The sequence below is a fragment of the Dermacentor andersoni genome, chromosome 10 (assembly GCF_023375885.2).
Source record: "Dermacentor andersoni chromosome 10, qqDerAnde1_hic_scaffold, whole genome shotgun sequence".
Classification (NCBI taxonomy): domain Eukaryota; kingdom Metazoa; phylum Arthropoda; class Arachnida; order Ixodida; family Ixodidae; genus Dermacentor; species Dermacentor andersoni.
In genome coordinates, this window is record NC_092823.1 from 8780468 (window position 1) to 8796195 (window position 15728).

Sequence of the window (15728 nt, forward strand, 5' to 3'; positions counted from 1 at the left end):
GACGCTTTTGTCTGGCGGACGACATGGTTGCGCCGGCGGTTCCAAGCGGGGCGCATTGTGAATGCTGGGGAATACCTCCTCGGTGAGAAAAAACATTTTTTTGGCGCAGTCACGCTTCAGCAGCGCAGAACGCCGTGTCCGCTCCAACCCCAACTTTTAACCAAACCACAAGAACATCAGTAATTCCGGAGTAAAAAAAGAAAATTAAGACATTGACTGCCACCATTGGCAAAGTTCGAAGTGTTAAGTTACAAGCACATTATGTGTCTGCGAGGAGCTGACGAAAGCAACACGTATTAGTGCTTTCTGCACCCAGTGACTGCCAGAAGCAGAAGAAATGAACACACATTACTGCTACTACTGTCATTGATAGCACCAACAAGTGTTGATTTCTTGTTTGTGGCAGGCACCGAGTAGTGCACTTGTAAACTGGTTAAGAGTTTGTGTCGGGTATGGACATGCTCAACTCATGCTTTTACTTGGGACTTGCAACCCTGAAGTCTACCTTTGTTGAATGATGCTGTAGCTTTCCTCAGTTGACAACTTGCCTCTCGTCAGCGGAGTACTCAATGTACTATTTCCATCTTTGTGCAGGTGACAGTGGCTACCCCTTGGAGCCGTGGCTCCTGACCCCGGTTCCTGGCCATCCTCCAGTGCACACAGCCGAGGGGCAGTACAACACAGCACATGCCGCCATGCGTTCCGTAGTGGAGAGGTGCATTGGGCTCTTAAAGAGCCGTTTCCGCTGTCTTCAGCGATATCGCACCCTCGTCTACGAGCCGGAACGTGCAGCCAACATTGTCGCGGCATGTGCTGTGTTGCACAACCTTCACCTTTCTGAAGGCGACGAGTCAGGCGATGACAGTGATGACGACAGCAGCAGCGGCAGTAGTAGTAGTGAGCTTGACAATAACGGCGACCCCATGCCACACAGTCTGCCCCGTAACACGGGCTCTAGAATGCACTACTTGAGAGGGCGGGCTGTTCGCGACAATGTCATTGGCATGTTTGGCACAACCCGTGCGCAGCACATGCGTTATTTGAGGAGCGTGCGGCGGCAGCTGCGACGTCAACAGCAGCGTCAGCATCGTTAGGTGCATGCACACAGTTTTAATTGCATTGTGCATTTCATGCTGTGAAATCGCAGATACATTTCCCGTGCTAAGTTGTAGTTGATGTCTGCGTAATGCAAAGCATTCATGATTTGTTGAGAAATGTAAAAGTTGTTAAAAAAATTAAATTATGGGGTTTTACGTGCCAAAACCACTTTCCGATTATGAGGCACGCCGTAGTGGAGGGCTCCGGAAATTTCGACCACCTGGGGTTCTTTGACGTGCACCTAAATCTAAGTACACGGGTGTTTTCGCAATGTGGCCGCCGTGGCCGGGATTCGATCCCTCGTGCTCAGCAGTCTAACACCATAGCCACTGAGCAACCACGGTGGGTACATAAAAGTTGTGTAGTGAAGGGTTATGTAAAGCCTGCACTGTAGTAAAACAGTATCGTTAGAGGTGACATATGAGATTGAAAGCAAGCTAAAAATAAGTGCATATTCAAAGTGTCTGCCACAATTTGCTTGCTGCTGCTGTCGTCATCTAGATGCATGTAGCCTGATTCTTACTCGTATCCCCTTACGCATTGATGGACATAAGCGCCTGTCTCCTCACTTTCTACTAGCACAGAGAAGCTCACAGAAGCCAAGATGTACAGCTCACGTCACACCTTCCGCTCCATGGAACGTGCTGTTGCACGCGCAGCTTCTAGGTCCTCCACCATTTTGTCTCGCAACAACGGCAAAGTTCCTTTCGAGTGACGAAAATGCCGTTCAACTGGTCATCCGACATGTCAAACGCTGTGGCTCCCGCGAAGTGTGTGCACGCACGAGCAGTTGATAGATTTTAACAAAGTGACCTCACTTGTATATAGCAGAACTCAGCAATGTTAATCAGTAATATTTGTACAGTGCAAGCTAGCACTAGAAATGTGGTTGCGATGTGTAAATAAAAGCACTAGAGGAAAACTGAACCTTTCTGTATTTCAGTCTTCAACATGCACTTGTTTATGCACACATCACATGCGACAGTCTCTACATTGAAGAAGTGTGAGAATCATGAGCACTCAGTAGTAGAGACATTATGCAACATATCACAGACACGTTGGAATAAATATTGGATCACATTGTTCTTGCATCGTAATATATCACAGGTAACGGCATGCATCGTTTAAGAAAACTGCTGTACACTGCACAAGTACACAGTAATAACAACTTGCTTAAACTGCACCAGAAACAGAAATGAGCAGGTGCTTAAATCACATGCCAACCGAATATTTATCACAGCGAAATGTATAGGTACATCACTACATGTGAAAGGAACCTGCTGTTGTGGCGCTCTGAAACTGAAAGAGCCATAGCACCATATTATGATATTCAGTAAGACAAACTGCATAAATATTACACACAAATTGCACCACAAGGGCTAAAATACAATGTATCACAACCTGAAAGATTACTGAATGACAACAAAATGTTTGATAATGAGACAGATGGGCAAGAAAAGAGACATTCCAGCTCAGTAGGTAGTGACACAAACAAATATGCAACAAACAAAAAATAAACATTACAAATGAAAAGAAGGAGCATAGGCAAGGAATTTTCATAACTTTTTTCTTTTTTGCTGTGTATATTGACAGGTTGCTTTCGACATTATAGTAAGGCCTGAAAATTTCACCATTCGATGACAAGGTTTAAATTGTAGAACACTTGCAGTGTGGCGTCGTGCTTAAATTGACATGACAATAACTAGGCACCTCAAAATTGCAGCGCCACAGTCGAAATGCCCGCACACACCAGGCCTACAGGCACTTTTGCAGGTGAGCCTGATGGTGTGCACGCTCTTATGGCTGAAGTAAACCTTGAAGAAAAAATTCATGCTGCAACGGCTATGCTACTTATGGTTGCATTAAAGGGTGACTTCAGCAATTATTTATTAGCAAACTAGCAATATTTGCCCTTCATATCATTAATACATCAGGAAATTTTAATATAAGTTACAAATTCCTTGCCTATGCTACCTTTGCATCCTTTAATTATGTGGGGCCTGAGAGGGGGGAGGGGCTTGGCTGCCACCATGCCCCAGTGCAGCCAGCAGCAGCTGAAGCAGGCGCTCGTTGGTCTCATGCGACCGACTTCGAGGCGCTGCGACTGCACTTCCCGCATTCCCGCCACCTCCTCCCCGAGGTGCCGCAGGCTCTCCATGTGGGCCTCGTGGTGCTGCCGCAGGCTCTGCAGGTGGGCCTCGTGGTGCTGTTAGCAAAGATGTGTAATTAGTTTAATTACAGAAGCTCAGCAACAAGGCCTTCGTGTGTTGCATTCATCCCCATTTGCAGGCTATTGTGTTGTCATTGTATATTCAAACACTGGAAATATCTTTCTGGCCCATCAAACTTGTGCCGTCGCATTCCATTAAGATGTGTTACATTGCTATACCTGCTTCCTTGAATTCAAGGTCACTTTTTTTCTTTTTGCCACATAATTGCGTAGATATTTACACATGTTATATCACACGAATGTGTACAAGATATCACCACAGGACTACACGTATACATTATGCTTGTTCACTGATTAATATAATTTTTAGAGAGGTCATATGCTCATCAATTTCATACGCAGAAAAATATACATCTGTGGCCTTACACATACCTGCCGGTTTTGCTCCAGCAGTTGTTGGCGGAAGCGGGTGTCCTCTTGAACTCTGGCTTCCTCCAACTGGCTCTGGCGAACGTATGCGGCAGTAGCCGTCATCACAGCACCATCAAGTTCCTGCTGCCTGGGCTGTCTACGGGGTGCCCGTGGCTCTCGAGGGGTAGGCCGCGGCACCTGGGGGGTAGGCTGCGGCACCTGCGGGGTAGGCTGCGGCACCTGCGGGGTTGGCTGCGGCACCTGCGGGGTTGGCTGCGGCACCTGCGGGGTTGGCTGAGGCACCTGGGTGGTAGGCCGCAGCACCTGGGGCGTAGCCGGTGGCTCTTCATGCAAGGCAAAAGCAAAGACTGCTCATTCACTGTTATCCGACCTACACAGATTGATTGTCCTAACCAGTCACTTTGAAATGTCATTATAGCTGCATAGCTACAATAATGATACACAAAACAGGTATTTAGAGCAAAAAATGCCACAGAAAGTTGCTGGTAGCAGTAACCCTTAAGAAGCACAAGGAATCTATTACAACATCATGTCATTTGTAGTCTTGCATTTCTCCTCCATGAATAAGAGCTGGATGTTGGACACAAAGGTAATAACAGCACAGTGACGTACTTTACTTCATAGCAAGATCATACAGCAACTGCAAACAACAATGCTACTACAAAAGCTAGGTCACTGCCTTACGTGTAAGGCCACTTGGCCCAGCAACAGCTGCAGGGCCCGACACCACGAAAGCAGTTGTCGCTGGTGGATGCCTGCGGGAACCGCTGGGCCTTCCTCTGAACTTGCCTCGTCCTGCAATCAGAGTAGTGTTCAGACATTGCGAGCAGTGTGTGCAATGCGCATCATGTACACAAGTTGCTGCTCAGAGTACATAACCTATATTGTCACTTGCACAAAAAAAAGGGCTTAAATATTTTGCAATATTGTGTTACAATGTAATGCTGAAAATTTGTGAGGTCACAGCAGGTCACACAAACAACACTTTTTTAAATCCAATGTACGCACCTCGCTATCGGGGAAGTACTCAGGGGGGGGAAACAAGGACCCCTCCTGTCCTCATAAGGACGTCGAGGACGCGGCCGTCCACGCCACCCACTTTGCCACCTCCAGTAGCCCTGCAAACACGGCAACAACGACAACGTGAAACTACGTTACTGTCAGCATCATTAGAAGCTCACCTCTTCTCGCTCGCGGCCCTGGCCGCTTCTTTTTTCGCTTTATGGGCCATCTTGGCCCAATGGTTGCGCCAACGGCTGGTGGCCTTTACGGCTGGCCCCTGTGCATTAAGCACTGCCGCCAGCTCCTCCCACAGTTCGTTTTTTCGAGCAGCAGTCATACGTGGCGAGAACTCTGTAGAAGCTCTCGCCAGGTATGGGTGCTGCTCGATGAACTGCACGAGAATAGCCGCCTGCTCTTTGGACACCCGCGGCCCTTTTGCTGCGATTTTCTCTTTGTCAACTTGGGAATTTCAGCCGGCCCGCAGCACAGTAAGAAATTTAGAGGCAAACATTCTGTCTAAGCTAAGCGCCTGCATAAAGTGCTCACTACGACTTATTTCTGCCTTTTTATACCACTAATGTAAAAAAAGGTGAAGTCACTACTCACATTTAATGTTGTAGCAGCTTCTTTCTCGGAGCGTGTCAGTGCAGGAAGTATTACCGATGCAGCGATAACTTTAACGAAGCTATCGTTATGTCATGGCGGTGCCCTATGGAAAATGCCTTGACAGTTCTCGATCCACTATGTTGCAAAGTTTCACCTCGGGGGCTACGGATAATTCTTCTTGGCTCTTCCTAAAGAAGAAATTATCACACGTCAGACATGCAGCGAAAACCACACGACAATGCAAGCACTACACGAGCAATAGTTACTCACCTCAATCAGTATCTGACGGGGGCGGGGCCGCAATTACGGGCACGCAAGGGGCTGTCAGCTGTTCAGACAGACACGCTAGGGGCTGTCAGCTGTTCACAGGTAAACAAAGGCTGCCATTTTGCGTGCGCTCAACGGCATGGATTGGATGCACATCCGACTACTATGTGGCTACGACTTCAAAAATAGAGCACTTGCGTTTGCATTTCTTTGGACTGCGGCAGCTTTTGCGTTGTAATGTAACAAAATGAATTTGCTTTACGCAGCGTGGAAGTCCGCTTTTATTAAGTGCCGTCTTACAAAACAAATTTGCTATACAGTCCCGGAAAAAGAGAAGAGAATACGAAAGAAACATCCGGCCAATGAAGGGAGCTTCTGATTGGACGATCCAAGAAAACGTCGTGCTACGTACACACAATTTCCAAAATCGGTGACGTCACGCGAGAAGGCATTGGCATGAAAAAAGTCATTTCTACAAAATCGCACCCCAGCGCCCAGCGTACGCCAGCCACCGGTATAAAGCGGCCATATTAAATATTGCACTAAAAAAAAAAAAACATTTCCGCTTTCTGTTTAAGTGGCGCCATCTGTCGGGCCCCCCGCTAAGTTCCATGCGCTGCCGCTTCTTATTTTCGAACCACTGTGGAAGGTACAGTTTCCCTTCTCTAATGTTGTTTCTTTATTCTATGGCCCGCAGCGAGGCCCGATGAGACGAAGCGTTGTGGTGGTTCATTCGTGCCGTCATGTCAAATAAAAAATAACAGTTTTTTTTCACCTGCGCCGGAGCATCCAGTGAAGAAACTGATGCCAGCCAAGGTAACTACGTTCTTATTTATTTTTTTCTCCTTTGACTTTTAGTCGCGAGGGCACATTGAGCCTCTTCAATTTTTTTTGTTCTCGCTCTCCTACCCGGGGGCTGCCAGAGCCAGCCAGAGCGCATGCGTTTTTCTCGTGTTGCCCCGGTAACCGCGCGGCGCACTTCGGTGCGCGTTCGGTTTTCTCTGGCCGAGTGCATTTTCGCCTGGCAGAGTTTTGAACGCCTTGTGGCTAGCAGACGAGAAAAAGAAACAATGGTCGCTCGCTTCCACCACTGTGGGGACTCGACGGATCGCGCCGCGTTCGCTTGAGCGCAACCTCTCCAGAAAGTCTTGTCTCGCCGGTGTAGGATACTGAGCAGTATGCGCATGGTTTTTGGTGGACCAAGCGTCTCGTGCTTTCTTCGATATTCCTTTAGCAGCCACATTAGCTACCCAAAGTAGGTATTCGATTGTTACCAACATACTTTCCTTTGCGTTTTTTTTTCATTACGGTTCCCCCGCCCCACAAAAGGAAAAAAAAAACGTTGTGGCGCAACGAATTGTCGCTTGGTGAAAGTTCTATTTTGTCATTCCTTTTGCGGAAAGTAATGGGCCATGGGACGCTTCAGCTGCCGGATACTCTTATTATATTATTGGAATAGCGATTATATGGAGACTCTAGGCGCATTCCTGCCGTCGCCCTCATGTTCCGCATAAAGTCCAAGGGCGATAACATCGTGACCGCGCGCCGCATGCTGTATGTGCGAGTGAAAGCGTGTGGAGGGTGGGGGGAATGGGTGAGCTGACGATGGTGGCTCAGTCTTGTGTGCGCAAAGGAGAAAAGCGGGGAGCAAGCGCGCCGCCTTCCGTCGCGCGCGATACATCGGGGGGAGCAGATGGAATTGGGGCGGGATCTAGGATTCTGTGAATCTGTGATTGCGCAACATGTTTATTTGCCTTGTTTGACCCATTATAAACCGTGACTTTTTCTTAGATACGTAGATTTTTTGGAGACTTATACGTAGATTTAGATATCTTGTTGCGAAGTTTTGTGTATACGTGGAGTGAACTTCGTTTCCAGTGGCAATTTTTTGCCCTTTATCAAGCTGTATCTTCGCATTTGTATATTCCATTGTATCTTCGCATTTGTAACGTACGAAGGGGAGTTGAATGAAAGTGAGCCTACCCACCCCGCGCAATTATGTTTCTGTTCATTATCTGCAAGGCCTGCGCGTAGCACGCAGGCATCTCTCATTTACAAAAGTGGCACGCAGGTGTGAAGATATATGTTCTTTAATGCGATCATACACTGGGTTGAACATGGTTGTGTGACGTAATGGACGCTGCAGAAGTTGAGCAGTGCGGTGCCGTGAGGTTTTTGACAGCTGAAGGTGTTTCCCAAAAAGAAAGTGGTCACCGTATGGCTGCCGTGTACATTAAACATTACATTTCATTGGCCACTGTGAAGCGTTAGAACAAACGGTTCGAAGAAGAATGTGAAAGTTGCAAAGACGATCCCAGACGGGGCCAAAGCCATCGTGCAGTCACCCCTAACAAAATTCCAAAGGTTGATGAGCTGATGACACAATATCGGAGGATATATAAGCATCGATGAACTGGCAGAGCGTGTGAACATCAGTCAAGGTTCAGTTCACCGTCACCGTTCACACCATAATTTATGAACATCTTGGTTATCGGCTCTTCTGTGCGCAATGCATTCCCAAGATTTTGAACCACCGCCAGAATACGGAGAAGTTCGGCGCTGCCTTTACTCATCGGATGCGCTATCACAGTAAGTGTGACGATTTCCTGTCTGCAATTGTGATCGGGGACGAACCATGGTGCCACTACTACGAGCCTGAAACACGAACGCAAAGCTTACAATAGAAATATTCGAATTCACCACCCCCAAAGAAAGCAAAGGCCATCATTTCCACCGGAAAGGTGTTGTTGACTTTTATTTTTCGATTGTCAGGTATCATTACTGATAGAATTTGCTAAATCTTGAGAGGCTATCAATTGTTTCCGATATTGTGAAACGCCGGATCGGCTGCGTGTCGCAATCAAAAACAAGCTACGTGAAAAATTGACGAATGGGGTCATCTTGTTCCACGACAATGCCTCTCCCCACGTCGCTGATGCGGGTAATATAAAACTGACGAAGTTAAAGTGGGAAACGCTACACTATCCGCTATACAGCTCAGATCTGTCGCCATGTGACTTACACATTTTGGGGCAACCGTAAAAACAGCTCAAGGAAACCAGATTCGTCTCGGACGATGGCGTGCAAGTCAGTTGCAGACGTTTTGAAGCAGCAACCCAAGGAGCCTTATGAGACGGGAATCACGCGACTCGTTAGTCAATGGGACAAATTTCTAAATGTTCATGGAGGCTACTTTTAAATAAAGTACCCCGTTTGTCATATATTCGCATTGGCTCACTTTGATTTGACTCGCCCTCGTATATTCTGCTGAACTCCTACTTTTTATACGTGCTCTCTGCTGCGACTATATTTTCTGTGCAACTACTCACGACACACGATCGGTGACAGCTGCTCCTGCGTAATACATTGGAACAAATGACAGCGTCATTGAGATTTTTCACTGGCCGTCGCATATGTATAGAAGAATGTAAACAAGGATCTTGAATGACAAAGTTTCAATAACATATCTGTCCTCAACTTGTTCATTTCATGGCCTTTACATTTTTCATATCAGCGGCATGCACTGCTTCGCTGGTTTCGAACTGATGTAGTTCTAAAGTTCGTGTGACATTTTCTTTACTTATTAAATAGACAAACATGAAAGCATTGACATCATTTATGTCGGGAACAATTTTTGGCAAAAACGAGTATAATAGTTTATGACAAAATACACATTTTACTTCTATTGACAGTGCGTAGCGTTCAAGAATTCGTTTTCAGCATCTTTGGCAATGACAATGCAGTGATGATTCATGTATTTGATCCCTAGGCAAATTGTTTAAGATGAAGCTTTAGCTTTGGCCCAACTCCAACGCGGCCTATTCAGATACATGTAAAACGCAGAAACGCTTTTCTGAGGTAACTCCTGAATCGCTTTTAATGAAATTTGTTGCATTTGAGAGAGTAAGTTAAATTCTAGTGTTTCTTCGAAGCGGTATTTCAATTTAGGGCCGGAACTCTGTTTAAAATATTTTGAAAAATTCGATACTTCGAAAAAAAAATTTAAGGGCGAAGTTTACAAATTAATAGCTTTGCATCAAGAACAGATATCGCGGTTCTGTAAGCGACATCCATTACACCATTCAAAGCGGACAAATTCGATATGTCTATTTGTATATTACGTGAATTTGTTATGTTATGTACAAGGGTTCTGCAAGAGCCGTATTTACATAATACTTAATTTCTTTAGACTCATGTGTAACGTATCAATTTTGCCCGCTGTAGATGTACTATTACGTGCAATTCACAGAATTGGTATATCAGTTTTCATTGCTGATTTACAGAGTTGTAAACTTCATTGTTTCGTTTTTTGAAAAATTTTGGTTTTTGCCACTTTTCAATAAAATATTGACGACCTAAATTGAGAATTAGGAACAAAGAGTCACTAGAATTTAAGTTTTTTTTTTAAATGCGACAAACTTCATCAAATTTGGTGCAGTGGTCGCTGAGAAAAACGAATTATCCTTCTACATGTATTTAGATAGGAGCATCTGACCTAATGTTTCCTCTTAGGAGGAGGCCGAGCTGCAATGTGAGCTCCCCACGAACGAAATGTCTGGCTACGCCACTGGCCACCGCATTCTTATAGGAACTCTAAAGACACATTTCTGTAGAACATTTCTATCGAGTTGCTTTAGAGATGCTAAAGACAAATTTCTATAGAATATTTCTGTCGAGTTTCTTTAGAGATGCTAAAGACAAATTTCTATAGAATACTCCTATGGAGTTGCTTTAGAGATGCTAAAGACGAATTTCTATAGAATATTTCTATCGAGTTGCTTTAGATATGTTAAAGACAAAATTCTATAGAATATTTCTATGCAGTTGCTTTCGAGTCCCTACAAGCAAATGCCTATAGAAGCTAGGCCGATGTGTGTAAAGTGCTTGCAATTTACCAGAGTTCTACTGTAGGCAATAAGGACTACAGTAAATGCAGTGGCAAAATAATTGGCCCTACAACCACAAAGTATTCAGTTTGAAATGTTTATTGCACTTCATACTATTTACATGTTTCATATATGTGACATACACGCTTCAGACTAGAACTCGCAACACACAAACTGTAGCTGCCAACATGCTTCTCAGGTGAAGCTGGTGGTGCAATCACACGAAACATGAGGTAAAAAATTAAGTGGCACACTTGATTACAGTTGACACCTGGAAATAACAGGCTTGACTAGGACAAGAAACCATACCATTAAAACTGCAAAAGGAGTGCCTGTTCCAGCAGTGCATATTAAATGATTGGATACTAAAGCCTAAGAATAGACTGATATGATTGTGCACTGCAATTTTGTGTCAGCCTGACGAAACGACACATCATTTTAGTCTGTTTAAGTGCAAAATAACACTGGCAGTCCCTGCAAAAATGTGGCAAATAGTGGCCTTCACAGATAAGTACACGATATACCAAAACCACACAGCATTTTAGTTTATGTGTAAAATTAACACTGGCAGGCCCTGCAAAAATGTAGCAAACAGTGGTTTTCATAGAGCAGTGCACCATATATCGTACAAAGTTTAAAAGCTTGAATTTCGTTGTAAGGAAAACAACTTTAAGATCGGAGCCAATATTCTAAAATTAGGGTGAGAAATACAAACCATACCGACACACGCAATGCCTAAAAAAGAGATTTAGCTCTGGAGCTCCTATGTAATGCACATGAACAGTAAAATCGTTTCTCTCGGCAACTATGGAACCAAATTTGATGAGGTTTGTTACATTTAAAGATGTTTAAATCATAGTTTTTACATTATTGGCATCAATTTTTATAAAAGATTGCTGAATAGAGCGAAATTTGAAGGAAAAGAACTTACTCAGTTTGCAACTGTAAATTAAAAAGAAAGGAACTAGCACAAGTCCGTTATTTCTGTAAATTTTCCTACTCAAATACATCCAAAATACAGAAATACTTTTGAGACAACCACAGGACTGATTTGAATTAAGTTTGTGGCATTTGAGAGTTTGACAAAAACTTAACAAAGCTAAGCACAGGTGGTAAAAGTAACAAAATACGTAACATCGATGAGTCATCTCGACGGCAAAATGGTCTTCAGTGAACTGCGGTGGAAAATTGCAACATAGAAATGGAAAGGGTACACTATCGCATGAAGCGCAATGCCAGCCAAATTATATTAAGAAAACGGGACGATATGCTAGGGCAGACTGCGTGATAATAAAGGCAGAAACTCTGAACACGTTTTACATTCACCAATGCTCTTGGGAAGCCTATTCCTGTGTGCGGAAGCATGCGGAAAAAATGAACTACGGTAGACATCAGTACGACAGCGCATTTCAAAAGCTTTCAGCTCGTGATCACATCGTTTAGAGATGAAGTGGAGAGGGAAAATGTACAAGTTCTTATTTATTCCTGTGAGATCAGAGTAAATTCGAAAAAAAGTTCTAATTTTTCAGTTAATCAGCGGTGTGCTAGTGTTTTCCAACCAAGGTCCTTTTTAACTACGGAAGTTATAATTACCAGAAACAAATCGTGCAGTGCGGTTTTGGATGCGTTCAAGCTTTTCTATAAGTTTAGAGCTTTAAGGGTCCCATACCTGGCAAGCGTATTCGAGTACCGGACGAACATTTGTTATGACGTAGTAGTTCTGCGGAAACCCGCAAGGTGGAGAGAAGTAATTTACATTTGTTATGTAAAGCAGTTCTTTTACTTTCTGGGGGGCTTTATAAAAATTACGTCTAATAAGGTTTAGCATATGAGATGACATTAAGGTTAAGTGTTCAATATGTCTGTTCCATGACAAATTTTCTGAAAGATAGACCCCAGGGTACTTGTAGTGTAGCATGTTTTCAAGAAGTAGTCCGTCCAATTTATACACTGATCTCACAGGAAAGCGTTTACGGGAGAATGACACAAGTTGACATTTAGCCCTGGTCTAAGACGTGCCCCACTTAATGCACCAAGCATGAATTTTGTTTAGACCATTCTGCAAACTACTAACATCAAAATCATTTTCTACATTCATATATATGCATGAATCATCAGCATATAACTTCACTTTGCATTCTAGATTGTGGACAAAGTAATTTATGAAGACTAAAAATAACAAAGGCCCAAAAACAGACCCTTGGGGTGCGCCAGAGGTTACGGTGACAGGTGTTGATTTAGTGCCGTTTCATAAAACATGCTGTGTTCGTCCAGACAAGTAATTTCCAATTCAATGTACTATAGCAGGGTGCATACCGAGAAAAGATAATTTATGTAAAAGCATTGCATGAGAAACGGTGTCAAAAGCTTTGCGGAAATCCAAACTATGCAGTCTACGTGAAATCCAAGGTCAAAAGAGTAAAAGAGATCATGGGAGAACTCTACCAGTTGAGTCGTACATGACAAGTGAGGCCTGAATCCATGTTCAAAATTCGAAAAGCAATTATTGCTTTGAAGGTGTTCCATCACAGCACAGCATATAATGTGTTCTATTGTTTTGCGACATACACATGTTAGAGAAATAGGCCTGTAGTTTTCTAGTACACTTTTGGGAACGTTTTTATGAACAGAACCGACGTGGGCTACTTTCCACTCTGCAGGTAATGAAATGGCATATAATTATTTATTAAACAGAGCTACAAAAAATGCGCAATTTCTTGTGAGCATGATTTTATTACCTGCGACCGAATGCCATCAGGACCGCCAGCCGATTTGTTGTTCAGCTTGGAAATAAGCTTGAGAACACCGTTATATGTGACTGTAACCATAGGCATATTCTCATAGACTATTTCTTGTATTTCAGGCAGTTCACCAGAGTACGTCTCAGAAATCACACTTTTAAAATAGGAATTCAGACAGCAAGCCTTCTCATAATCATCAAGCACTGTTTTCCCGCCAACTGATAAACTAGGCACAGTGGTGCCCACTTTACCATTTATTTTAACAAATATCCAAAATTCTTTAGTATTATCTCTCAACTTTGCGTCAAGTGATGAAATATAAGTTTGTTTATTTACCTATATTTCTTGCTTAATTTTGTAGTTCACGTGGCGCATTTCATGGAAAACAGACTGATTGCGAGTCTTTAAATACGATGAATACAGGCGGCGTTTTTTGTTAATAGCGAGCGAATTTTCTTACCTACCCAAGGTTTGTTTTTCAGGCCCCTAGTTGTCAAAAGTTTCGAAGGTATGTATTTTTTAATTAAAGCCTTTAATTTATCTCTTAAAGGAATCCAAGCTTGATCTATGTCCACTGACTGGCTGACCTCATAAAAACTAGGGAAGAAATTTGAAAGCTCTCGTGATAAAACATGTAATCTCCTCGGTCGTAGAAAAAAACCTTTCTAGGATATTTATGGGCTGGTCTAACTAAAGCGGCACTAGACGTGGCAACAACGCCATTGTGAGAACTGATACCATGGATGACAGCTACATTTTGGATCAACGACTCAGAGCTAGCGAAAAACAAAGCCAAAGTGCTGGCAAAAAAATGATCTCGTCGCGTGCATTCGGAGACGAATCGGGTTAGGTCATTGGTTATAATAAATTCTGAAAAGGCAAGAGATATGGCAGTCGAGTCAGTAAACACAGGTTTGCAATTTTCCCAGTCAAAAGCAGGCATGTTAAACTCACCCCCAAGTATATTGACACGTGTACTTATCTTTATCGGGCAACCACGTTTCGCCGCCTAACAAATGTAATCGCACAGCATGGGACGCGCCTGCATGTATCCGAAGTTTCTGGAAAGTTATCGATGCTTCTATCTGCTGTCTGTTGTCGCCGAGACTTATGTTATCTGATTTCATCACCTGACGCGAATGGTGTAGAACTTTGTGGAAGGCACGCGGGTCCGAACGATTAGTCTGGAACATTCGACGACTGTTGTATAAAAGCCGACGCGCTTGACCTGCTGATCAGATTTTCGACGATCGCCGACTGTGTTCGCCGCTTTCGTTGTGCTATAAGCCAATGCCGGGTGTTTGGACCTTTACGGCCCCTCGGCGGCGGCAACACGCTCTTTGTCCTCGGCTTCACGTAGACGGCACCCCCGGACTGACCCACCCGGGGGAAATCGGTAGTTGCCTTTTCCTGTCTCTCTCTCCCTCCAGCCTTCGTCTTTCTCTTACTTTTCATCTTTCCTATCTTCTCCTAGCTTCCGATTACTTCCACTTTTTCCAGGCAGCAAGGGTTAACCTTGTGTGAATAGCCAACCTAGGTTATCTCATATTTGGTTATAGTGATAACGTACAGCTGGCGTTTGCAGGACCTGTTTTTACAGTTCCTGTAGCGTCCCCTTGTAGGGCTCCACGGTGGGTGGCTGGCGTTATTGCCGAAAATTACATTATTCTATGGCTAGTTCCTTCCCTCCCCTCCCAGATCACCCTCAGAAAAAAGGGCGCACCGAAGATGTATTTCAGTTCTTTCGACGTTGAAGACCCAACTTCCCACGATTTCACGTCATTCACTCGGAAAAATCAGATAAACAAGTACGCACAATTTCCCCATTTCTAGTTTCAAAGTCTTTAACTGATGTCCTTAGTCCAGGCTACAAGGCATCAAGGATGGCAAGTGGTGATCTCCTCTTCGAACTGCATGATCAGAAACAATATGAAAAATTGCCCAGTCTAGTGTCATTTGGGGATATTCCCGTGATAGTAACTCCACACCATGCTCTGAACACAACCCGCAGCTTTGTCTCGGATGATGATTTGCTCCAGCTGTCAGAGGCAGAGCTCCTGGAGGGCTTCAGTGAGCAGAATGTTGTCAACGTCAAGAGAATTAAGCTGAGGCGGGATGGTAAAGAAATTGCGACCAAGCACCTAACACTCACATTCGGTTCAAGTATTCTGCCCGAGTCTGTAGAGGCCCGGTACATGAAGCTCCGTGTCAGACCATATGTGCCAAATCCCCTAAGATATTTCAAATGCCAGCGTTTCGGCCACAGTTCGCAGAGCTGCCGGGGCCGCCAAGCATGTGCGAAATGCAGTGCCCATGAACACGCCACTGAAGCTTGTAAGAACGCTCTTCACTGTGTAAACTGTGATGGGGGCACGCCGCGTACTCGCGGTCGCGCCCATCCTGGAAAACAGAAAAGGAAATTGTAACAATAAAAGAAAAGGAAAATATCAGTTTCAAGGAGGCACGCAGGTGGGTATCCTACCTGCCCAAGAAAACCTTTGCCGAAGTGGCGCGTCAGGGGGCAGC

General features: G+C 44.3%; 1 protein-coding gene across 1 annotated transcript; it reads right to left on the reverse strand.

The window, feature by feature from the left end:
- Nucleotides 1-2037: 2037 nt before the first annotated feature.
- LOC140213701 (uncharacterized) lies at nt 2038-4521 on the reverse strand. Its single transcript, XM_072284946.1, has 5 exons — nt 4490-4521; nt 4385-4455; nt 3701-4023; nt 3133-3304; nt 2038-2042 (listed from the first exon to the last, which is right to left on the reverse strand). The coding sequence occupies exons 1-5, from the start codon at nt 4519-4521 to the stop codon at nt 2038-2040; spliced, it is 603 nt and encodes a 200-aa protein (XP_072141047.1).
- Between the last annotated feature and the right edge of the window lie 11207 nt (nt 4522-15728).